The 24580-nt window shown below is 49.3% G+C and overlaps 1 protein-coding gene across 1 annotated transcript in view; it reads left to right on the top strand.

Moving 5' to 3' along the window:
• Positions 1 to 24580, top strand: part of LOC147718680 (transmembrane 9 superfamily member 2-like) — a 1534671-nt gene that overhangs the window by 999329 nt on the left and 510762 nt on the right. The window contains exon 12 of the mRNA XM_086918630.1: positions 178 to 235. Coding sequence (XP_086774756.1) covers positions 178 to 235 — 58 coding nt within the window. The remainder of the gene's footprint in view (positions 1 to 177; positions 236 to 24580) is intronic.

Raw genomic sequence — 24580 nt, 5'->3', positions numbered from 1 at the left:
GAAACCGTTCAGAGACGTTTTAGGAAGATGATGTTCCTAAAGTTGCTCTGGGTCACTTGCGTGTTTGATGAAAGTAGTTGTGAATATTTTTTAAAGAGACAGTAGTTTTGGTAGCGTATTCGTGTAGATTGTTGCAATTAAAAACTGATGTTAAAATGCATCTTTCTTTTTCTATAGCATTTGGAGGTGAAAAATGGAAAACAAATGTAGTACTCACGGCGTTATTATGTCCTGGGTTAGTATTTCTCCTTCTCCTTCTCTTCATTTACTGCAGCTGTTATACTGTTTAAATGTTGCCAATGCAGACATAAAATACCTTGTGACATATGGATGTGTAGAATGTAATATACTATATATGACCAGTGCTGAGTGTGGGGAGGGGCCTTAACTTACGAGCGGTAAAGCCATGTCTGGGTAACGAATACCCCTCACCTCCTTCAGTGAGGGTAATAAATAGCATATTTCTAAGTGCACATGCACATGTATAATTTACGTCATGGTATTTTTCCCCACGTGTGTATACGGTATCCATGCAGCTGCACAGAGTGTAATGTGCAAATGTATTACCATTGTTGAGTATGGTGTGGGGGCATAACTCCCTTGCATTCTCGTTTTCGTTTAATATGTTTTTTTTCTTAAACAAGTATGCAAAATAATGCAATGGCAAAAACCATATTCGCAGATGTGCAATGTGTAATATTATGTTTCTTGCTATTGTTGAGGAAGTAGAGGGACATTGTGATTACTTGCAGCTTCGCCTCGTGAGTCATAGCCCATCCCCATATACCCCTGCCAATGAGCTTCTAGCAATCCTAACCACCATATAACTTAGAACCTATTTCACTCACTTTGTTAGAATAGAAATTACACAATTGTAGATTTGTATTAATTAGGACATATACATTTACAATGAGTTGAAAGAGGTAGTCTTGAAGTTTACTGACTTTCAAATTAGTGAAGGGTATTGGATATTACTATAGATTCAACTAATTTGGCAGTTATCTAAACTAGTGCTGAATACAATGTCGCCATACCAAAATCTATGAAGTTTTAATTTAAAATTAAAACAATGTAGGTAGTGGGATGGAAAGTCTCAAAAAGCTTTCTAATTCTCTGCCCAGAACACCTTCCTGGGTTAGGTTGCAATGTAACTGGGAATATCCTTACAGTGTATCAATGACGATTTTATAAAAACCTGTGTAACATTGTCAGATGGGCAAGCATGAATTTGTGTAGTGCAAACCTACTCAAAAGGCAGCCGAGAGCTGCACAGCATCAAAGGCACTCATACAGTGAACGAGTGATGAGAGAGGTAGATGGTGTGTGAATTACTACATTGTGATGTGTTCTTTAAAGAGGTATATTTCAAACCGTTTCCTAAATTAGAGTGGTGTGGCCGTCCTTTATTTTGAGCCTAACTTTCCATTTCCCTCTGTCACTCACTATTAAAAACCTAATAATTTCTCATGATCTGCTATTTCTATGTTGGGTATGGACTCCTCCACACAGCTTCTAAAACAGTGTTTCAGAAGTTCTCCGAAAGACCTCCTTCCAGCCAGATTCCTTTCTGAACAGAAACTTAACACTGCGCAACATGTACAATTCTTCCCTGGCCTCTGGTAGCGTGCCTGCCGATTTTAATAGAGGCATCTTTGTTCTAGGCCTGGGCGGTAAATTTCGTTCCGCTCGCGGAAATTGCGATAAAAATGTGTTCTTGCACGCGCTAGTGTCCCTGCGTTCGCCGACGAGTTTTCCTATGTTGGATTGTTGGTAGCTGGTCGCACTATACCGCGTTAGTTTGCGATCGCGAACATGTCATTCGAGACCCCGAACAGGAAGTAAGCATCGCGAGCGGGCAGGACAAGTGAAAACAAGATTGCGACCGCATGGGCAAGTTGGCGAGACATTTTTCAACGCGATCACGCAGAAAATATCGCGAACAGGCGGGGGAAACAAACTTCTGCGTCTTCGCGATATTTCTGCGTGTTTGCGGAGATTTTTTACATTTTTGCGATAATTTGCTATAGTGTATTTCGCAAATTCCGCCCACCCCTACTTTGTTCTTCTTCTAAAAATACCTAAACACAACTCTTCTTTATTTTCCAGTTAAGGACCTGCTGCATCCAAAATGTTAGAATCCCTTGTGGTCAAGAAACTCTCCCATTATTTGGAAAATAACAATATTCTCTGAGTCACAAATGGGCTTTCTGCTTAATAATAATAATAATTGTTATTATTATTTATTATTATTATTATTATTATTATTATTATCATTATTATTATTATTATTAATATTACTGTTATGAACCCCAATTGGAGACGGCCGTGGCTAAGGCGCCGATGTAGGTGGAAGCGGGACTCCGGAGCTCCTCCGCGCCCGCCTCACACCACCACATACCCTGCGTCCCGGCTCGGACCCCAAGCCCACAAAAGTATCCAGGAGGGTATCAGGAGCGCGTAGGGGGAACCTGAAGGTCTGGGGGCCCCTGTAACTGCCCTCACAGAACTTTTGGTGGAGAGCGAGGCACCCGGAGAAACGAGCGCCCAAAATGGCGGCCGCCGTCCCGGCCTGAAACGCGGGGCAGCGGAGCCCTGGAAGCGACGAGGAGCCCTGGGACGCTGTGGCAGCTGGCCGTTGGTCTGCGGAGGCCCCCTTGCACCCATCGGAGGTGAGGAGCACTGGCTGGCGCTGCAGTATAAGCGGGACCGGAGGGCGAGGGACGGCCGGCTTGCCTGACCCCTAGATGTCGCCGCCCGAGTGTCAGTGACTGCCTTGGCTGCCGATTGCAGAGCCCCTGGGACCTCGTGGGGTACTGAGTCCACTCTCCTGATGGTGGGATAGCCGCGGAGCCCACATCACCAGCAAGCCAGTGGCGCTCGGACAGCGACGGTGAGGAGAGTAGAAGCGGAGGCACCGGCTGCCCACTCCTGAGAGGCAACTGGTCTGAAGGCGGGAAGAGGCGGCTGCCTGGCCAGAGACGCCCGTGTACCGAGAACCGCATCGGGACTGGTACTTACAGGCGCAAAGTCAGCCTGGGACACCCAGACGGGGGAGACCTCGCCAAGCGACTGAATGCAGAGCACTGGTGCCCCACAGTGCTGGTGGAGCGGGACCTGATCCTTGGGCTGCTTATAGACCTGGACCCCGGGTGACGCTGGCCCAGAGGCACGCGGGAGCTGAGTGCCTGTGACGGACCTGGTGTGGAGAGCAGGAGCACCGGCGGCCACCGCAGGGGCACACGAAGCTAGCTGCCCGCCAGCATGGTGCGGGGAGGCAGAAAGAAGGGCTTTGAAGCCCTGAAGCTGGATGACCCGGGCCACCTCGTGGAAGAAGATACACCGGGGCCTGGAGCGGGGAGCTGGCCTACCCACGGGATCCTTCCCTGGGGGACATCATGCAGGCGATCGTGGCGTCGCGGGAAGCTCTTAAAAAGCGCATGGATACCATCGGATCGGACCTGACCTTGCTGAAGGACGACCATAGGAAACTGAAGGAGCGGGTGGCGACCTCGGAGGTTACCCTAAAAAGTCTGCCTGGGGACGTAGCTGCTCTAAAGACATCATTGGCAGAGATGGCGCAGAAGGTCCGAGTGCTGGAGCTCAGAGCTGAGGACAGCGAAGGGCGCTCTCGGCGCAATAACCTCCACCTCGTGGGGGTCCCCGAAAAAGTGGAGGGGCAGGATGCGGTCTCCTACCTGGAGGGCTGACTGCGGACTGAGGTAGCCCCAGAAGGATATCCCCGTTCTTTGCCATTGAGCGGGCACACAGAGTCCCTGCGCGCCCCCCCAAGCCGGGGGGGCCGCCGCGTCTGATAGTACTGCGTCTCCTGCACTTCAGAGACAGGGACCACATCCTGCGGAGGGTGAGAGACCTCCCGGACCTGAGAGTCGACAATAGCAGGGTGATGGTCTTCCCGGATTTCACTAGAGACGTGCAAAAACAAAGGGCCTCCTTCCTGGCGGTCAAGCGGAAACTGAGGTCGCTCCAGCTGCCCTATGCTATGCTATGCTGTTCCCGGCGCAGCTGCGGGTAATCGCTGGGGAGCGCACCCACTTTTTCCTAACACCACAGGAGGCTTGGAGCTGGTTCGATGTCAGAGGGGAGTCGGGCGCAGATCCCCCGCCGGAGACCTCACCCAGGATACGTTCCACGGAAACGACGCCGACACGACGATCTGGCTCCCCGTCGGGATGGCAGCAGGAACGAGCCAAGGCGGTGCTGGCAGTGGCGGCCATCAGCCAGGGAGGTGCCAGCCCCTCCAGTAGCGCATCGGAGCAGTCGAAGGCCAGTGCTCCCAGCCCTGGCTCCAGCAGTGGGCACGAGCTCTCAGAGACGGACCTGCCGGTGGTGAGTCCCCAAACAGCAGATGGAATTCTTGGCTGATCTGGATCGCAGGACACTGGCCTCATATGTAAGGTACTGGGATATGGATGGGGGCCGCTTCCGGACGCTTTGCAGTGAGGTGCGGATACCCCTTGGGACTTATCACTGAGATCTTGGGGGAGGGAAGAGTCGGAGGCCTCTCCTGAGTGTTTTTGGGGGGGTGGGGCGGGGGCGGAGGGCTTCGGGCCTGTCTGGGGTCGGCGTCACGGCCACTCTAGCCCTATTCTACTGTGATACGCTTTTGCTACTTGAGTTTGGATGGGGTTTCCATGTTGGTTGTCGGTCCTGGGGTGTGGGAGTTGGGGTAGTTTGATTGCACAGGTTAGGGGGTACGGGGGTGGGACCTGGGCGTGCTGGGGGGGGGTCACTGAGAGGGTAGATGGGACACGGTGGACTCTGCAATGGGATCCGACTTAGGCTACAAATGTCTCACATGGAACGTAAGGGGGATGCATTCGATGCATAGGCGACACAAGATCCACTCCTATTTAGTCAGGCGGGGCATTCACATCGCCTTCCTCCAGGAAACGCATCTGCTAGCTAAGGAAGGGAAGGCGCTACAACGACGTTGGAGGGGGCAAGCCTACCACACTGGCTACTCTGCTTATGCTAGGGGGGTGGCCATTTGGATACGGGCGGGGGTACCTTTCCAGTGCACACAACAGGTAATTGACCCGGACGGGAGATACATAATGGTTCGAGGCAAACTAGATGGGAGGGACCTTAATTTGGGTTGTTTGTACGCCCCGAATGTGGACCAGCCTGCATTTCTCTCCCTACTGTCCAACAAACTGTCCCCGTTCTTAGTGGAACCCTTGCTCCTGGGCGGCGACTTTAATAGTGTGACTGACACTGCCCTGGACAGATCGCACCCCCCCTACCAAATGCACCAGCTGGCACACTGGCACTTGCACGCTCCGCCTGGCAACGCCAGTGGGGACTGGTCGACTCGTGGACTGCTAACCACCCGTCGGACAGGGACTACTCGTTCTTCTCCGGTGGCGGCGACGGTGGAGCGCCTCCGGTGCTTTGACTACAAGGCCCACCTTACACGAGCGCACTCGGAACGCGACAAGTCAGGAGCTCTTCTGGCCTGGCTGGCCAATCCGACTCGCCGGAGCTCGGTCATCCTTGAGCTCAGGGACCACGCGGGGCGGCGCAATTTGATCAACAGGGGATCAATGAGTTATTCTATGATTACTACACAGAGCTTTACCGCAGCAGGGTCCTCCCATCGCTGGATGAATTCCAGGCCTTTATGGAGGATCTTGAGCTGCCGGAACTGGGAGAGTAGGACGTGAAGCGAGGATCGAGGAGAAAGAGGTTCGAGTCGCCATCAAGAGCATGGCGAGGAACAAGACGCCGGGCACCGACGGATTCCCAACAGAATTTTATCTCACCTATGTTGATCTCCTTGCACCCTGGCTGACGTGGCTATACAACGAGTCGAAGCGGCTGGGTTGCCTACCTGCGACCACTGGGGAGGCACTGATCGTCCCCCTGCTGAAACCGGGCAAGCAACCGTGGGACAGAACGGCGTATCGCCCATTGTCCATGCTCAACCTAGACTACAAGATTTAAAGTAAAATCTTGGCGACGCGTTTGCTCCCCCACATGCCCATGCTGGTTCACGCGGACCAGTCGGGCTTCATCCCGACCCGCATCACGGCGCTTAACGTGCGGCGACTCCTACATGTACTGGAGGCTGACACCTATGACGGCGACGAGGCAGTGGTGTTAACTGTCGATATGGAGAAGGCCTTTGACAGCCTAGAATGGCCTTATCTCTTCCACGTCCTACGCGCACTGGGCCTCGGCGAGGGCTTCGTGAATTGGACGATGCTGCTCTACCAGAACGCGACGGCCAGAACTGGGAGGGTTATCTCTGAGATGTGTATGGTGGGCAGGGGCACCCGCCAGGGATGTCCTCTCTCCCCCCTACTGTTCGCCCTGGCTGTCGAACCCCTTGCGGCGCGAGCCGGGCTTGGCCGGGCGTTTCAGGGACTGGACGTCTATGGACAGGTGCACCACATCGCATTGTACGCAGATGATCTGCTGATGTTCTTGGCGGACTCGGCTGGCTCCCTGCATGGAGCTAAGACCCTCCTACAATCGTTGAGCAGAGTATCGGGCCTCCGAGTGAACTGGGCGAAGTCCCACCTATTCCCAGCCCGCCCACGGAGAATATGCCCACAAACCACAGAGGGTGTGACGTGGGAGGAGAGGAGCCTGCGATACCTTGGCACCTCGATCTTCCATGACAGGGCGGATATCCTTGAGGGAAATATCGGGTCGGCAATCAGGCACACTAAAGGGAACTTTAACTTTTGGAGCACGCTCCTATTGTCACTCATGGGGAGAGTGGCGCTACTCAAGATGGTGACCTTGCCGCGGCTGCTTTACTTCTTCGGGACTCTCCCGATCTGGATCCCGGCGAGTTACTTTTGGCGGCTGCGGACGATGGTTATTGGCTTTCTGTGGGGAGCGGGCAGGCGCAGGGTTGCGCATGACACGCTTCTCCGCCCTCGGGCGGATGGAGGGTTGGCAGTGCCAGACTATGAGCTCTACTACCTATCGGCGCAACTGCAATGGCTAACGCAATGGGTGGCAAGAGCCAGAAGAGGGGAGGACGGATCAGGAGAACCGGCGGGCCCGGTCCAGGTGTTGTCCCGGATTGTCCTGGGACTCCCGATGGGAGATTTCCACCTCACTCAGGAATTTGCAACAGCCCGAAAATGCTGGAACAGATATCGCCGAAGGGGCAGTATTACGGTTCCGTATGCACCCGAGATCCCACTTAAACTCTGCGGGGCACTACAGCACGGAGGCTCGTGGCGCGGGCTAGACGGTTGGGACCTGTAGGGACTGTCATCCATGGGTGACCTTTACGAAAACGGGGTGCTGTTGCCCTTCGACCTCCTGAAGGACCGCTTTGAGTTGGCGGGAGGGGACTTCCTCCTTCATGCGGCGCTAACGGCGGCGATCCGCAAACACTGGAAGACGGGCATGTCGGAGCCGCCACTGTCTCTGGGCTGCCAGTACGTAGTGATGATGGCGGGGACGGTCAAGGCTGTCACATGCCTGTAGCGACACATGGTCTCGGAGTCTGTCGCCCCACTGCTGGCCTTGAAGGCGAAATGGGAGGCTGACCTGGCGACTGAAATCCCTGAGGAGGCATGGAATGGCATACTGGAAAGGGCCCAAAACGGGACGCGCAACGCAAGGTTACAGCTGGTGCACTTTTATGTCCTACACAGGGCCTACCTGACCCCTGACAAACTACATAAATACTTCCCAGCCCACCCGGCGTCCTGCCCACGTTGCCCGGCGTGCTTGTTCTTCCTGGCAACAAGTCAAATGAGAAGTGACTTTATCGAGGCATCCTCTGGCAGGCAGTATTGTACCCAAATCTTTGTGGTAACATTGGATTGGACATGCTGTGAGACTCGTTCTGTAAAGGGAAGGCTGCTGCTCCTCATATAATGAGCTTTGCAATTGCCTAACTGAGGCAGAAGTCATCCAATTACAAAGAAGTTGAACTGAAACTAGCAAGTGCATGAAAGTGCCAGGGAGGAGCACTGTTGGACTGTTTTGCAAATGTAACCTCTGGAGACGGGGTTGCTATATTGGCCGATCCTGCAGCTGGGTATTAGGGACAGTACCAGTCACTTAAAGCCCATCTGCTTGTGTCCCACACAGCTATAGGACAGACAGTTGTATGCACATCCAGCAGAGATTCATAGCAAGAGAGATTTAGTTGCTCTTGGCTTGGATGGCCAAGTAAATTGAGGTGTATGGCACACGGACCCGCTAAAACTCGCAACGGATAGTAATTGGTGACAACTAATGTAGTTGTGTCCCCCAAATTGTTTGATATCAGTTTCTTGACAGCTACATTTTACTTCTGCTGCCTGGTGAGTTTAGGTTAAGCCACCTAGACTCCAAATTGCAATGGATACATACCAGGGGTTAATGTTTAACAGAATAGCTGCAGTACAAAACATGATTCCCGCAATCCGCTTTTAGTAATGAATTCTAAACTAAAAGAATTTGGTGCTCGAGGAAGACCGAGGAATATAAGGTGAATAATAAGTTGGAAGAAAGTAGACAGAAAAGTAGAGATAGAGCTAATGGCAGGTTGAAAAGAGACAATAGGGTGACAGATGGGTAAGGAAAAGAAAGAGGTTGATAGAAAAGGAGAGAGTGGTGAGGTAGGATAGGTGGAGAGACAGAGAGTCCTAGGTAGAAGTAAGCACAGAGAGGCGGAGGTTGCGATAGAGAATGACCGAGGTTAGCAAGAGACCAGAAAGACAATGAGGAAATGTGATAATTATGAGAGTGAAACAGAGGTTATTTAGAGTGGTGTAAGGCAAAGCAGATGATTTCGAGAGGCAGAGTCTAATATTAAAAAAATCACACATTTTATTACAAGAAACTTCTGTAAAGTAGGAGTTCTTTAGTATTGTATATTTTGTTCTTTAAAGGGTTGTACTCCTTGGCGGTAAAAAGGATAGTTTAAACATGTATTCAACCCTACCTGACTAATAATTTCAAAATGTAACATCAAAGTGTGTTCCTGTTGTTGTTCCATGACCAAACATAAGTTATCAGTGGGCACTCAATTATTTTCCCTTTTACTGAACCACATATCCCACCTATGTACCCTCCCCATATGTATGAAGAAAAATATGGATCTGGCAATAACAGTTTTGAGAAGACATGAGATGACTACAGGAACAAAACGGTTGCCCAGTTAAAGGAGTAAGTACATTCTAGTACATTCCCATTACTCTCACCAGGGGTTAAAGATTGTGTCCTTATAGGATAGAACATACTAACTGAACAATTGGAGTTACTTTGGGGCGCACATTGTGGTTGCTTTGGGGCACAAGTTGTAGTTGCTTTGGGGCAAGAATGCTAATTGCTTGAGATGTCTGTGGCTTGTGAATTTCAGTGGTTTTGTTTGTTTGAAGCAGTGTGTTGTGACTGACCTTTTCACCTAACTGTGGCATCCCTTTGACCTTTGTTTTTTTCAGTGAATGTCTAAGGTACTATCCATCCATCCATCCATCCAGAAAAAAACAAAGGGATGTTATAGTTAGGCTTAGATTTCACTTGTACAAAACCAGTGAAATTCAGCAGTTATAATTACCTAAAGTAACTGTAACTTATGCCCCCGCAATGCACTGCTTATGACCTCACATAGTACATCACTCATGACATAGTCCGTGACATCACTGATAACGTATCAAATGACATAATCAATGACATCACTGATGGCATCGTCCACAGAACCACTCATACCCCAGAGAACCTCTCATACACACACTCCCACACAACCCCTCACATTTCCATTCACAATCCCATACCAGTATTCACATAACCAATCAATCAACCTTAGAGCCACTCACACACTCACTCATACTCCCACTCACACACCCACTAATTTACCCACCCACCAACTCACCCATAGTGCCACTAATGCATCCTCTCACTCACTAATACAGTTGCTCACACATCTAGTCATGCAGGCATACAGGCACTTACATTCTGTAGTAGGGGATCTCTGTGTATAGTCATAATCTAGTGATTAGTCCCGCCCATGTGTGTGGACCCCAGAGCAATCAAAAATAATGTCTTAAGTTGTCAATAAATTGCAGAACTGCAAAGACACTTAAGAGAGAATTTAAAGACAGATAATGCAGCCTATATCCACAGGCTACACTGTCCAGTACTTCAACTAGAAATTCCCCCCAAAAAACCACAAACAGCACAGCCTGTCCAGTGTTTTCCACAGAGAAAATCCTTCCCCTACCAGCAGAAGCCTCTGGAATGATAGAGAAAGTGGTGGCCAGACATGCCCCATAGGCTGCCATTATGTGGCTCAGAACAGGATACTGTGCCTTTAAGAAAACTTCCAGAACTCTCTCAGTATCCCAGAATGCACAGAAGGTCCCTTTTACTTTCAGTTCTTTTTTCCGGCTCCTGCAAGCAGGACCCTGGAGTATTGAGCTCTCCCTTTCAAGGGTTTATTTGGTGATTTTTTCACTTTTTCTTGTGTGTAGTGCTTTTTTTAAGTACTAAGCCTTTTTTGTTCTTTCCTGGGTGCCCTGTATTGTCAAAATGCCTGGCTTATTTGACAATTGCCCAGAGTGTGATAGAAAAAAGGCCAAATCCGACCCACATGGAGTGTGTTTAGTCTGCCTTTCCTCCTCTCATGCCCCAGAGGAGTGTGACATCTGCAAATCCTTCTCTGCCAGGACCCTAAGACAGAGGATGAAGATCAGGCTCCAAGGCCTCGAGGACAGACGTCAGAAGGCACAAGGTGGGTCAGGGCATGCTTCATCTGCCCATGCCGTGGCCTCTGGGGGGCTCCCCAGGGGCAGGAAGTCCAGCAAGCGTTCCCATACTCCGCCAGCGTCGATTGCGTCGACTACGGCGCTGAGGGTATGACAACGGTCTGTTCCCCATCTCCCCGGGGCTCTGGGGAAAAGCGGCGTCGACGATTGGCGTCAAGGGAGCTGAACAGACCGTCGTCGACATCGTCAACGTCAACGTCGAGTCATCGACATCAGGAAAAAAGGCCCGGCGTCGGCTCTCGCCGCCGAGGCGACACCGCCATTCACCGTCGGAGAAGAGGAGAAGATCGGCGTCGAGGGGGATCCTCGCCGTCGTGGAGGCGTGCGCCGTCGTGTAGGCGTGCGCCGTCGTGTAGGCGTGCGCCGTCGTGTAGGCGTGCACCGTCTTGTAGGCGTGCGCCGTCGTGTAGGCGTGCGCCGTCGTGTAGGCGTGCGCCGTCGTGGAGGCGTGCGCCGTCGTGGAGGCCTGCGCCGTCGTGGAGGCGTGCGCCGTCGAGGAGGCGTTCGCCGTCGAGGAGGCGTTCGCCGTCGTGGAGGCGTTCGCCGTCGTGGAGGCGTTCGCCGTCGAGGATGCGTTCGCCGTCGAGGAGACGCCACCGGTTGACGTCGAGAAGACGTTCCTCGACGTCGTGGCGGCGTTCTTTGATGCCAAGGAAGCGCCGGAGGAGTCCTCACGTTAGTTTGCCGATTGGTTCGCCATCGTTGCTAAGGAAGAAGACAAAGTCACCGGGCTCGGTGTACTCAGTGGTGTATACGCCTACTAAACCTAGGTCGCCTACCCCTTCTCCTTTGCCGAAGGGTCCGCCTCCGCAGAACGCCACCCCGCCTCCACCTCCACCACCGCCTCATGGGCCAGCTCCTCATCGGTCACCGCCACCTCAACTTCCGCCGCCTCTTCCTTCTGTTCCTCCACCTGTGGCTCCGCCCCGGACGGCCTCGTTGCCACAATATCCAACGCCGCCTAAGAGGACCCCCTCAGCCGAGGCTCCCAGCCAGGCCGCCATTGCGCTCCCGCTCCAGCCGGAGAGGGAGATCGCGGAGCCGTGACCGGTCAACATCTCGATCTAGGCGACGCCATAGGAGGCGCAGTTCCAGATCCCACACAGGTTCTTCCACCAGGGATTATTCACAGACGCTGTCGGAGTCTCCAGGGACGAGGGTGTCGCCCGTGGACGATATCGTCTCCTTCCAGGAAGTGCTGTTGAGGGGTGCGGCTAAGCTAGGGATCACGGTGACTGTGCCAACACCTACGACGTCCGTGATCTTCGAGACGCTTCACAAGAAGCATGTGTCTCGACCGCTGCTGCCGTTGCTACGCGGATTGGAGGAGCCCGCCAAGGAGTTGTTTCTCACTCCGGCGGTTGCGAAGGCAGCTCCCTCCAGGCTCCTCAAGAAATGCCGGGCTCCGGAATCTGACCTAGCTTTTCTTCCAATGGACCCAACACCAGACTCCGTTATTGTGACAGCGGCTAAGAAGCAGCATGCCACCACTCCTTCTTCAACAGTGCCGCCTGATAAGGACAGCCGTTGGCTGGACTCGGCGGGCAGAAAGGTCTGTGGACAGCATCTACCACCACGAAGGCTGCAAGTGCAGGGGCTCTGCTGGGGCGATACGATCGTGCCCTATAGGAGTCCCTCCAGCAGTACGCTGAGCTCCTCCCTCGTGACAAGAAAGAGGACTTTCTGGAGATATTAATGAGGGGATGATGGTGTCGAACCAGATCATCAGCGCGGCTGCTGATGTATTTCTTCTGGAGGCACATGGATACTACCACGGCATCAACCAACAGCGTCACGCTTGGCTTCGTCTCACCTCACTCAAGTTGGAGGCACAACAGCGGGTGACGAACCTGCCTTTCTCGGGTGAAACCCTGTTCGGCAAGCATGCGGATGATGAAATGGCCCGTATGAAAGCAGAAGCCGAAACCCTGACGGCTGTCGGGTTAGAGAAGCCTGAGAAGAACTACCGCCCGTTCCAGAGACGGTTCGGAACTTCAGGCAGAGGGCGAGGGCAGACTTCGGGACAGCAGCAACAACAACAGCAGCAGTCCCGGAAGCCCTTCCAGAAACGCCAGAGGAGGCCAACAGTCCGCAACAGCGACCAAAGGCCCTGCCGGGTCTAGGCCCTGAGAGATTACTTCCCCTACATCCGTTACCCACTCTGGTGGGGGGAAGCGTTCAATTTTTTCTGGCAGAGTGGAGAAAAATTACTCAGGACAAGTGGGTGCTGAATATTGTTTGCAATGGATACAGTCTCCGGTTCACCAGCCCCCCTCCAGCTATTCCGCCGGTGAGCTCGCAGTTTCAGCTGCGCGAGCTCCAGGCAGAGGCCGACATCCTATTAAGGAAAAGGGCGATAGAAGACGTACCTCTGCCTCAAAGAGGAAGAGGTCTGTACTCATGGTTCTTTCTGGTTCGCAAGAAGGACAAGAACGAGTTCAGGCCTATTCCAGACTTGCGGCAAGCAAACAAGTGGATTCGCAGAGAGAGATTTCACATTCTGTTGCTGCAGCAGATTTACCCTCAGCTGCAACAGAGACTGGCTTTGTGCTATAGACCTACGGGATGCGTACTTCCATGTGCCCATTGCACAGAAACACAGGAAGTTCCTGCGATTCCAAGTCGGCGCTAATCATTATCAATACACAGTACTGCCATTCGGGCTGAAGTCTGCGCCCAGGACGTTCTCGAAGTGCATGACAGTAGTAGCTGCATACTTGCGGAAGAACAAGGTGTTTGTCTACCCGTACCTGGACAACTGGTGGATCAAGGCCTCCTCCTTCTCGGAAGCTCAAGTACACTTCCAGAAGACGTGCGTTCTATTGAACAAGCTGGGGTTGCACATCAACATGTCCAAGTCTGTCCCGACTCCGGTCCAATGCATACAGTACTTGGGAGCCTCCTTCAATACGCTGTCAGCAAGCATGTCTCCTTCGGAGGAGCAACGGTTATCACTCCTTCATAAGGCTCAGGCTCTTTTTTTTTTCCTTTTTTTTCTTATGGTTGAAACAGAGAAGTTCAGGATTGTGGTAAAAAAAAAATCTAATATTCTACCGACTGTGAACTGTAACCAGAAAGGTGCTGTGCTGCGATATGTGGACATTTTTATCCAAGTCATGGCAGATACTGATGCTCCTTTCAGTATTTTGTGTGATAAATCTTTATTTTCTTTTTGGAATAATTATTTTAAACCAGAAGCTTCTGATATTTCACCTCAGGCGTTTGGGACAAGGAAATTGATTTGTTAGGATTTTTTTACTCAGCAGTAGAAATTTTGGGTAGGTGTATCTCTACTAATGACTAAAACCACAGGTAACTCTCTGCTAATGTATGGACTGAATAAATGTAAGCCACAGTCCATTGAAAAACTATTATGGGTTTCTTTTCATAAAACATTAGTGACTGAGAGAAAGAATAAAACCGCTTGTGAAAATAAAATGGTGCAGAAAAAAACTTTGTGGTGAAAAAAATATTAAGCATGTGTATAGTGTGATATTGGATCTAAAGTGATTGTTTAAGGCACACAAAGGTGGCTTAGAATGCCTGGATTCACTTTTAGTATAGCAGATGATTTGTTGTAATTTCGCACTTTATTTGTCGAGGGCCTTGAGCCACATAAGTTTACTGGGTCACTTTGTTGTCAATGTGTCATTTTCCATACTGCCGACAGTATATTTTGGGAACCAAAGTTTTGTTCATTAGTTTCTAAACAGCAACCTGCTGTCAGTGTAAGGCTCTTATGACCGCTCCATCTACAACAGTGAGGACGGTGTCTTCTCTACTGGGGTCGATGGCCTCTTGTATTTTCCTCACGCACGGCTGCACATGAGACCACTGCAGGAGTGCTTGGAGGATCAGAGGACTGGTTCTTGGGACGACACGATATGACTGTCTCTGCATGCTCTTCAGTCTCTGAAATGGTGGTGTTCAGCGGAGAATCTCTTCAGAGGGGTTCCCTTCCACAAGGACATTCCCACACAGACGATCGTGACGGATGCGTCTCTCCACGGCTGGGGAGCGCACTACGGAGACTTACAGATTCAAGGGACATGGTCTCTGACGGAGTCCAAGTACCACATCAATTTCCTGTAACTCAGAGCTGTTCACTTGGCGCTGAAGGCCTTTCATCCGTCCTTTCAGACCAACTCTCTGCTTGTACAGACGGACAATACGACCACGATGTATTACCTTAACAAGCAGGGGGGCTCGAGATCACGCACTCTGTCGCAGGAGGCGCAGGCGATCTGGCACTGGCTTCTGACCAGAGGACTGACGATAACGGCTACCCATCTGCCAGGTGTGCAGAAGGTTCAGGAGGACGCACTGAGCAGCCTGATTTAGGAAAACCACGAATGGGACATTAACATCGAAGTGCTAGGAGAAGTCTTTGCAAGGTGGGGGACTCCAGACGTAGATCTTTTCGCCACCGCCGAAAACAGCAAATGTCAAGACTTCGTCTCCAGGTACTACCAACAGGGGACGTTGGGGAATGCCCTATGGATCGGCTGGTCGAACAGCTTTCTGTACGCTTTTCCGCCCATTCTCCTGATTCCGGCGGTGCTCATCAAGCTGTCCCGGTCCAGGGTGCGGATGATACTGATTGCCCCGGAATGGCCCAGACAGTGGTGGTTCACGGACCTGCTTCACCGGTCTCTCCTTCCTCACATACGGCTGCCGTGCAGGCCGGACCTTCTCACGAAGGTCGGGGGCAGATGGTGCACCCGAACCTCTCGTCTTTGAGTTTCCCGGCATGACAGACCGCTGCTGAGTGTACCGACGGGCAGAGCGGTGCGCTATCTTCCTGAGCTGTGGCACGTTCCTCTTACCCTATAGAATTGAGAGGACAACCAGGTTTGAGCAGGTGATATCTGTATCAGAAATCCTTTTTATATCGCACTTTTTGAGCAGTAGCAAATGTTATAGGTCCTGAAGAAGCAGGAGATACTTAGTGATCTTTAAACTACTGCAGAAACATGTCGACCAACATCTAGGGCCAGTGACTATTAGGGTTAATCACTGACTGTTTTGCACTGAATGGTTTTAATTTTGAAAATGAAAGGCACCAGAATAAAGTCTTTTTGCGTTTATTATTCAATTTTATCTTAGAGCACATCACTTTCTTTCTTTTGATTTTCATAACTTTCCCTTGCACTGCTCCTCAGTTACAATACAGCACTTCCTTTTGCACCATTTTGTACAACACTAACCTTTCCCTGCCTAGGTGGCAACAACCTAGACTCTCTACTATGGGAAGTGGTTCAAAGGATGAAAGGGCGGCAAAGGACGAGTAACTGATGGATTTCTTTCCCACACAGTGCGATGTCTGGTTGTGTGCTTTTGTAACAACTTTCAGCACACATTGACTCATCTAGACACATCTCATTTCTTTGACACATTTTTCGACCCATAGTTATTCTTTGTTATAATAGAGATACCCCTACTACAGAACTGGAGTTACAGGACATAAACTACTCCATCCCACTCATACACCCTTAGAGTCACACACACACCACTCAGTCACTTATACAGAAACTCAAACAGCCACTTACTTGCCCATACTGGTTCGTACACACCCACACTCACCCATAAAGCCACTCACACTGCTACTCACTCACCAATACAGCTACTGACACACTCACTCACGTACCCATACAGCCACTTACACAAACACTCACCCACACAACCTCTCACAGACCCATAGACCACTTAAAAATCCATTCACACACCCATACAACCACTTACACAACCACTCACTGACACTTATAGCCACTCACAGACATTTACTCTCCAATATAGCTACTCACATCCACTTACCTGCGTACACTAAAAGTGCTGCTCACTCACCCGTACAGCCACTCACTCAGCCACGCATTCTCCAAAAAGGCACTCACACAGCCACTCATTCATCTATACAGCTACTCGCATACCCACTTATACAGCCACTCAGGCACCCACTCACACACCCATACAGCCACTCAGACATCCACTCACACACTGATACAGACAGACTGACCGCCACTCAGTTGAGATATGTTAGACATAGTGAGACTAATTACTAGTACAGAAAGAATAGTAATTTAACTTTTGCTGAAGTTTAGTATATGTCTTAGAAACGTTTGCAAAGCACTTAGTCACAGGATGATGACATTTTAGATTTCATCAGTGGTCTCATCACTGATGTCACTGACCATGTCATGACTTATGTATTATCTGAGGTCATAGAAAAAGAACACCTAGGCTAAAACATATAGTTGTCCACACAATGGTGTATGGGAAAATGAACAAACCAAAGAAAATTCTGTCTTCAATAGCATCATTTTAATAAGTCATAAAGAGATACAATTCAATTAAAAGTTGTGTAAAAACACGGTGTATTTTATGTTTCAAGCAGAAAAACTAATAACATTTAATTATAGAATAATTAAAACAATTAAAAAACACAGGTAAAAATTGAATATCAAACCTAGTGGCAAAATAATTGTCGACGCGCGTTTCGGCGTAATAAACGCCTTCTTCAGGAATAGCCACAGATGACTTCATCTTAGTTTCCTTTGGATTCACAGACGCTGTAGGAGAGTAGGGTCTGCAATCCTATGATCACCCAGATTTTTTGCTTTTGTTTCACTGGTTTACGACTTTCTCTGGCTGTGGGCCTGCCAATCAGACCCACAGCCTGGCTGTTCTCTTTCTAAATTACGACATGTACCCTAGGTGCATTTACCAATTGGTACTGGGCCACCTTATCAGACCCTGTAACTCAGGGCATAGGTGTACCCAGGGCTGCCAGGGGCTGCAGCATGTATTATGCCACCCCTGGCTGGCCTCCTAAATTTGACACAACTGGCTGCATGACAGCTGGGGCAAAGTCGTGTAATCACCCTTTGCTGTAGGTGTAGTATACCTATACCTAACCCTAAAATGGACACACAGATTCCTATCAGTCACTCCTATGGCAGGCCTTGACAATCCTGAAGGCAGAGTGCTTGGAATCGTGTGAGATGGTGCTCTGGCATGAGCTGAGCCTGTCTGCAGCTTGCGGAACCAAGTCCTAATAGCTGTTCCATGATATCGCATACCATATACTCTTAAGTGCATTATAATCCTCGCGGTTAAATGCTAACTTTGGTATTGCTTTATCAAAACATGTCGAGTAAGGTGTCATACGAATTGGAATACTAACCCCTCGCCAATTCTGGCGACGGGGTTAGCATTCCACCCTTCTAGAGGGACACGACATGTATGTAACTGTGAACCCCGGTTAAAGTTAACTGAAGCCTCAGCTCCACAAAATGGATGCTGCCACCACAGACACGAGTCTGACCCCCTGCAGCTGGGAGTCCTTCCAGCGAGGGGAGCCTGGACAAAGGGTTTCCTGTCAGGGGCGGTGCTAGCACCGTCCCAGACATGGTTTTGTGTATCCTGGGTAGGCAGGGCTTTACAGGAAGGTGACTGCTGAGTGGCACCCCGGTGCTCACTACGCATAGGCCGGTCTGAACCAGTTCCAGGGGCACACCAGGCCCTGGCCTGGGGAAGTCCGGCATGGCAGAGGGGTGTAACCACCCCCCTCCTAGTCCCACCCATAGGCAGGACCTAGTCACCGGGTCAGCCCCCTTTTTTAGTATAAAGATGGGAGCGGGCCCCCTGTTCAAATTAGATCATCTTTGGAATCAAGACACGACTTTCTTCGAAAGGACTTCACGATTTCTTCATCAAGATTCTCCCTTGTGGCTAAGGAGTAGTCACCCTGCATCCGCAGGCACCATCCTAAAGAACACTGCGGTCTGCTGCAATTCCTTCATCACGAATCCGACGACCCAGCTCGACGAGACCCGGCTTCCCTGGCACCTCTGACCTCTACTCACCTCTACAGCAAAGCTGAGAACCGTGAGTGCAACGAGACCTCGAGGGACCGACGATCGCCAAGACTGCACGACATCTTTACTACAAGCCCACCGTGTCCTCCACGGGTGAGTGCTTTGGGGTCCGAGAAGCCCCGACCCTGCGCAGCTCCAGCACCCAAGGTCAGCCTCCCTGCATCTCCACGATCTGCGTGGGGCCCTTCTGCTGTTTGCTGTGCACCGCGTTTGGCTACTAGCCGGCTGGCTTGTGGCCTTCTGAACGACGCCCGACGACATCACTGCTGCTGGTCTGGTTGCTCCAGACTTGCCCTTGCTTCCTTCTTGAAGAGAGGCACCCCGGACCCTCCTGGTCCACTCCAGACGCCATTTTAGGTCCACCGCGTGGGCTTGAATTTGCCAAGGCTTTGTTGCCCAATCCTGGGTCCAGCGACGCCGACAGCTTCTATCTTCGTGGGACAGCTCGATCCTCCTTCCTGGTCGCCGACAACGCCTCCTGGTCCGTGAGATCTTCGAGCCCAGCGTCACCCACACGCCTTGTCGAGGTGGCTACCATCCGGTGCCCTCCTGGTGCCCACTGACTACTGGCTAGTAGTTTCGAACTTGGTCCCCTCTGCTTTCAGGTGTCATCTTCCATCGATCCAGGCTTGGATCCACCGAACTTTCTTCACTGGTCGCCTGCCAGCAACTTCTTTCTTCCAGGCTCCTGGTCCGTCAACGAGGATTCCCGACGTCTTTTGAGTCCTATGCAGCTGCAGCCCCTGGGCTAGGTAACTTCGGCATTTCGGTGCCCCAGCATAGCCTCACTATCCAAGGGTCAGAATCTACTTTCGTTTTCTCCCTACCAGGTCGGGTTCGCCCGAGAACACTAACTTTGCAATTTCTAGCTACCATAGACTTTGTCCCGCATCTCGCGTGAGAGTGCACACACTGCACCCGAGTCCCCTGGGTCTCCTAGAAGTAATCTAACGATTCTATAGTCAAGTCCTAGCGATTCCAAAGGCTATTAGTACTGTACTTACCTGCTAGTAATTTCGCATTCCACTTTTCAAGTATATGGTTTTCCGTGCCCCTCGGGCATTTGTATATACTGTGCTAACTTAAGTATTTTTGTAAGAGTTTTGGTTTGTGCTTAGTACCCTGTCCTCATAAAGAGTACAGGGCTGTTGTGATCTTTAATAAATAACTGTTTATTTTCATAACACTTGTGTGGTGTCCTTTCACTTGGTGTTCAAGGGGTATATGTGGTATAACAGCTGGCTTAACACGCCCTCTCGAGTCTTTAGCCTTAGACTGCTCGTATCCACGCTACTAGGATAGCTGGTCTATAAGGTTGCCTTACAACCAATCATCAATAAGGGTTGCTGGACTGATACATAGTGTTCACTAGAATAGTGAGCACTGCATATCAGGCCACCTTCTCACAGACGCTATATGTCGAGCAGATAGATATTAATATCTTGAAAGTTATATGGCTCACAGCTCTATGATTTCCTTATTCCGTCATCACAGCTCTAAGGGTTACTAGCTCCCTGATCGTTGGGGTAGAGCGAAATTTCCAAAATAAAGTATCTTCCTTTTTTCTTTCTCTATTTGGATAGGGCCACGGAGCGCAAAAAGTGCGAGTAACAACTCCACAGTTTTGAAAATGTCAGGATAGAACACTTCCAAACAGGGAAAGGACCTACAAGCTGTATCCTTCCACTACCTGTGACGTCAGACTCCAGGGTTCATCGATCACCTTCGAACATCAGGACCTCACTATTCATTCCCGTCTCCCGCTGCATCTTTAAATTAAATAAGCCAAAGGCTATGCGGATTTTGATGCCACTCTAGTGTGTTACCAGGCCGCTCCCGCTATTTTAAATAAGAGGAAATCGTTGCTAATTTATCGCTACCTTTCCTGACCCCCTGGCGATCCGTGTTAATTCCCAGAGCAACACTAAATATTGATTGTTGTAGCTCCTTTTCCTGTTTGGAAGTGTTTTATCCTGTCTGTGAGTGGGTGCATGAGTGTCTGAGTGGGTCTATGAATGGGTGTGGGAGTCTGACTGGGTTAGCGAGTTCCTCCACGTGTGTGTGAATCAGTCTGTGAATGAGTCTCTGAGTGGGTCAGTGAGTGCAAGAGTCTCTGAGTCTGTGCTTATTTTGGCCCTGGAAATTCCATCCCCGGAACCTGGCCAGTGGGGATGCACAACTGTAGCAGAGTCTCAAGATAGCTGCTGACACTTCCTAGTTGAAGTGTTGGCAGTCAATTGGAGCTCTGCAGTTCTCTGTACAAGCTTCTTATTATTCGAAAATTAGCCACAATCACAGATATCTAAATTTGTATTTCCTCAAATTTCTCAACAACTGCTGAACAGATCTACACCAAATAACAAAAAAACACATTGTGTTGACCAAAAGCTATTTTTCTGCCAAATATGGTGTAATTCCGTTCAGCGTTTTGGGTTGTAGTTGTGTTCAAAGACCCCTGTGGGAATTAACATGGGAAATTAACTTTTTTTTGCCCCCCTCCTTTTTCACGGCCCCTGATTCACTGATCATCCCGAACCTTTTCATGCACAACAAGACTCCCTACCACACTTTTTTGGGAAAATTTAATGAAGATTCATAGATATAAGTAAGCCAAAAAGCGCTTTTCCTATGGAAACATGGTCCTAACTATAACTACTTACTGGCGACCGCCAATAGGATATATATATATATATATATATATATATATATATATATATATATATATATATATATATATATATATATATATATATATATATATATATATATATATATATATATATATATATATATATATATATATATATATATATATATATATATATATATATATATATATATATATATATATATATATATATATATATATATATATATATATATATATATATATATATATATATATATATATATATATATATATTCACTGAAAAAACCATAGGTTTCACACCAGTTATAGTTAGCTGGAAATTTTACTGACATAAAACCATTGAAATTCCCACGTTATAGTTAGTTGGACTCACTATAACTTGCCCGCCTGCAATGCACTGCTGATGACGTCACATATTACATCACTCATGACATGGTCAGTGAAATCACTCATGACACCATCCAGTGAATGTGTGTCTTTCTGAAAAATAAATATGTTTTATATATGTATATGTAAAAGTCAATGGAAGAATAAATGTTTAAATAGGTGTCTAAATGGATGTTTTAAAAAAGAAATTGATTGGTTAACTGGCTTATTAAGTGTATCTTAGTGAATACATATATTAGTGAGTAATATTTAAATATATGTATCAGTGTTTCACTTTGTGTATAAGTGGCTGCATGGGTGTGTATATATGGGTTATTAGATTTTTTTTAGTATCAGTATGAGTGTCTGTATGGTTTGGTATTACTTCTCCAGTATTAGGGGTGTCTTTCATAGATTCACATGCCTGAATCATTCCCCGTCGTCGGAGTGGGAGTCCCACGGTACATTAAAAAGCAGTAAAATATACCATTTGTACATAGCAAATAACAGTATACCCAACCAGGAAGTAAAGTAGCCCCAGCTACAGCATATAAAACTTCCACATTAGTGACTATCCAAGTCATTATGTATAGACCAAACTGCAGCCAATCAGGCCACAGCTCCCACCAGAATGCTCTCCCCAGAGACCCAGGCTCTCAGATTTTTTTACCGCACGTCGTGTGATAGGGAGTCTCTCTGAGCTCTGCTCAGTTTTTTCTCTACTTGTGAAAGATTTTCTTTTACCATGTCTAAATCAAAGTCCCTGTTCAGGGCCTGTGACTCTTGCGGAAAAGCAAGGCTGTTTAAGGAGGATCCCCATACTCACTGCATCTACTTCTTGTACCCTGATCATCAGGCTAAGGAGTGCAAGATCTGTTGCACTTTTCCTCCTAAGACCCTCGGGGACAGAGAGGGTCGCCTGCTGCTGTGGCTTCAGAGAATTAAAGATAAGGATGAACCACTATCTGAGGTAGGATGTTTTGCCTCAGGATCTTCTATGGGATCTAGAAAGAGGATGGCTGAGAGTAAGGTGACTACTCCTAAGGCTAAAGTGGCAAAACAGGCCCAGCTCGCTGCAGATGCTGGTGAGCCTTCTACTTCAAAAAGTAAGAAATCCTCTGAGAAATCTGTGTAGCCTACAGACTCTAAGAAGACTGCGTCTTTAGTGTCACCTCAGAGACCTGTGACTAAGGCACCACCTGCTCTGCCGTTTTCCTGTCAGGCAGCCTCTGCGATGACTTCTACTATGACTTTTTCCTCACCAAAACCTTCTATGGTGATGTCCTCAACGTCCTCTCCAACTTATGTTCATGTCCAAATTCGTCCCATCTCGTCGACGAAGATTGTCACACCTCTCGTCGACGAACCGACGTCGACGAAGCTAAAATCAGCGTCGACACAAGCCTTACCGTCGACGAAGAAGACCTTGACGATGTCGACATCGACGTCGACGAAGCTGCCGTCGACAATCCCATCGACGACGAAGAAGACCCCGTCGACGGACACGTCGACGAAGTCATCGTCGACGGCCTCGTCGACGAAGAAGATAGTCTTGTCGACGGCCCCATCCACGAAGAAGGTAAACCCGTCAACGGTTCCCTCGTCGACGACGAAATCCGCCACGTCGTCGAAAATTAAACAGCCACTGACGTCGACGGAGCAATTATCGTCGACGATGAAGAAAACACCACAAGACTCGGAATTAACCTTAGCACAAGAGAATCCTACAACACCAAAGCTGTCATCTTGCACAGATCTTCAGGTTTGGTCAGCAAAGAGCACTGCCATACCGCTACCATCTCCAGCCACCACTGCGGCTCTATTGCAAAAGCGTTCATCACAGTCTACATGTCGCCACTAAAAATGCCAGACAGGCTCTTGGATTCTGAGGAAGATGGATCTGGTGATGAGCTATTTCAGGCAGCTGAGAGCCCATCTGACTTGCTTATACAAATAAAAGATCAAGAGGATGAGGAACAACAGATACAAGCGCCTAGGTTAGAAAATACACCAACGCCAGGGATGCAAATGCCAATGGAACTTTTCCAAAATTTGTAGTATATGTTGAGCGATTATTATCGCCGTTTCCCGCCTTCGGAGTCAGGTGACTCTCGAATCGCTTCTCCACAGCCTCGAGTAACCCAGACTCCAGTGACTACAATGACAGAAGGAGCGGAACATGCCCGACCTTCCACACCGGTCTCCTACCACCAACAGGAGGATGAGAATACTGATGAGGAGACTCATAAAGAAGGTGAATTAGATAAAACGTACTCGTCGGAGTATGAAGATTATCAAGCTGACACACCTTCCCCTGATGAACAACCAAAAGCTGAGTCACCACCGGTGGATATTGCGAATTTCCATAGGATTATGGACAAGGCTACTAAGAGATTTCTCATTTCCATGGAGGCTAAACAGGACGATGGTTTCCTGTACGATTTTAAGAGTCTGTCTCAGAGGCAAAGTTGGTCTATTCCTATTATAGACTTTATCTGGAAAGAAGGTCTAAAGATCATGGCCACGCCAAATTCTTCACCTGCGGTTTTACCGCAAGTAGATGAGAAATATAGGGCGCCTGCCTCTTCACCTGCTTGCGTGATCGGTCAGGCAAAGACAGACTCAGTCATTGCGCAAGCAGCTCAGAAGAGAGCAAGGAACCCGTCATCTCAGATCTCGACTCCTACGGACAGGGACGGGAGGCGACTCGATACTATTGGCAAAAAAGTATCGACTATTGCAGCGACCACAGTTAGAGCTGCTAATTCGCTGGCGATTCTTGGCAGGTATGATAGGCAGATGTGGTCAGACATATCGCCGTACATTCAAAAACTGCCTGAACCGGACCGCACCGAAGCCACAAAAATTCTGCAGTAAGGGGAGTGTGCTTCGTCGGAGATCATTGATGCGGCAGTGGACGTAGCAGCCACAGGATTCAGACAATTGGC

The sequence above is a fragment of the Lissotriton vulgaris genome, chromosome 4_1 (genome assembly GCF_964263255.1).
Source record: "Lissotriton vulgaris chromosome 4_1, aLisVul1.2, whole genome shotgun sequence".
Taxonomy (NCBI): Eukaryota; Metazoa; Chordata; class Amphibia; order Caudata; family Salamandridae; genus Lissotriton; species Lissotriton vulgaris.
The sequence above is the reverse complement of the archived record's forward strand: the minus strand, read 5'-3'. Positions and strand labels throughout refer to the sequence as shown.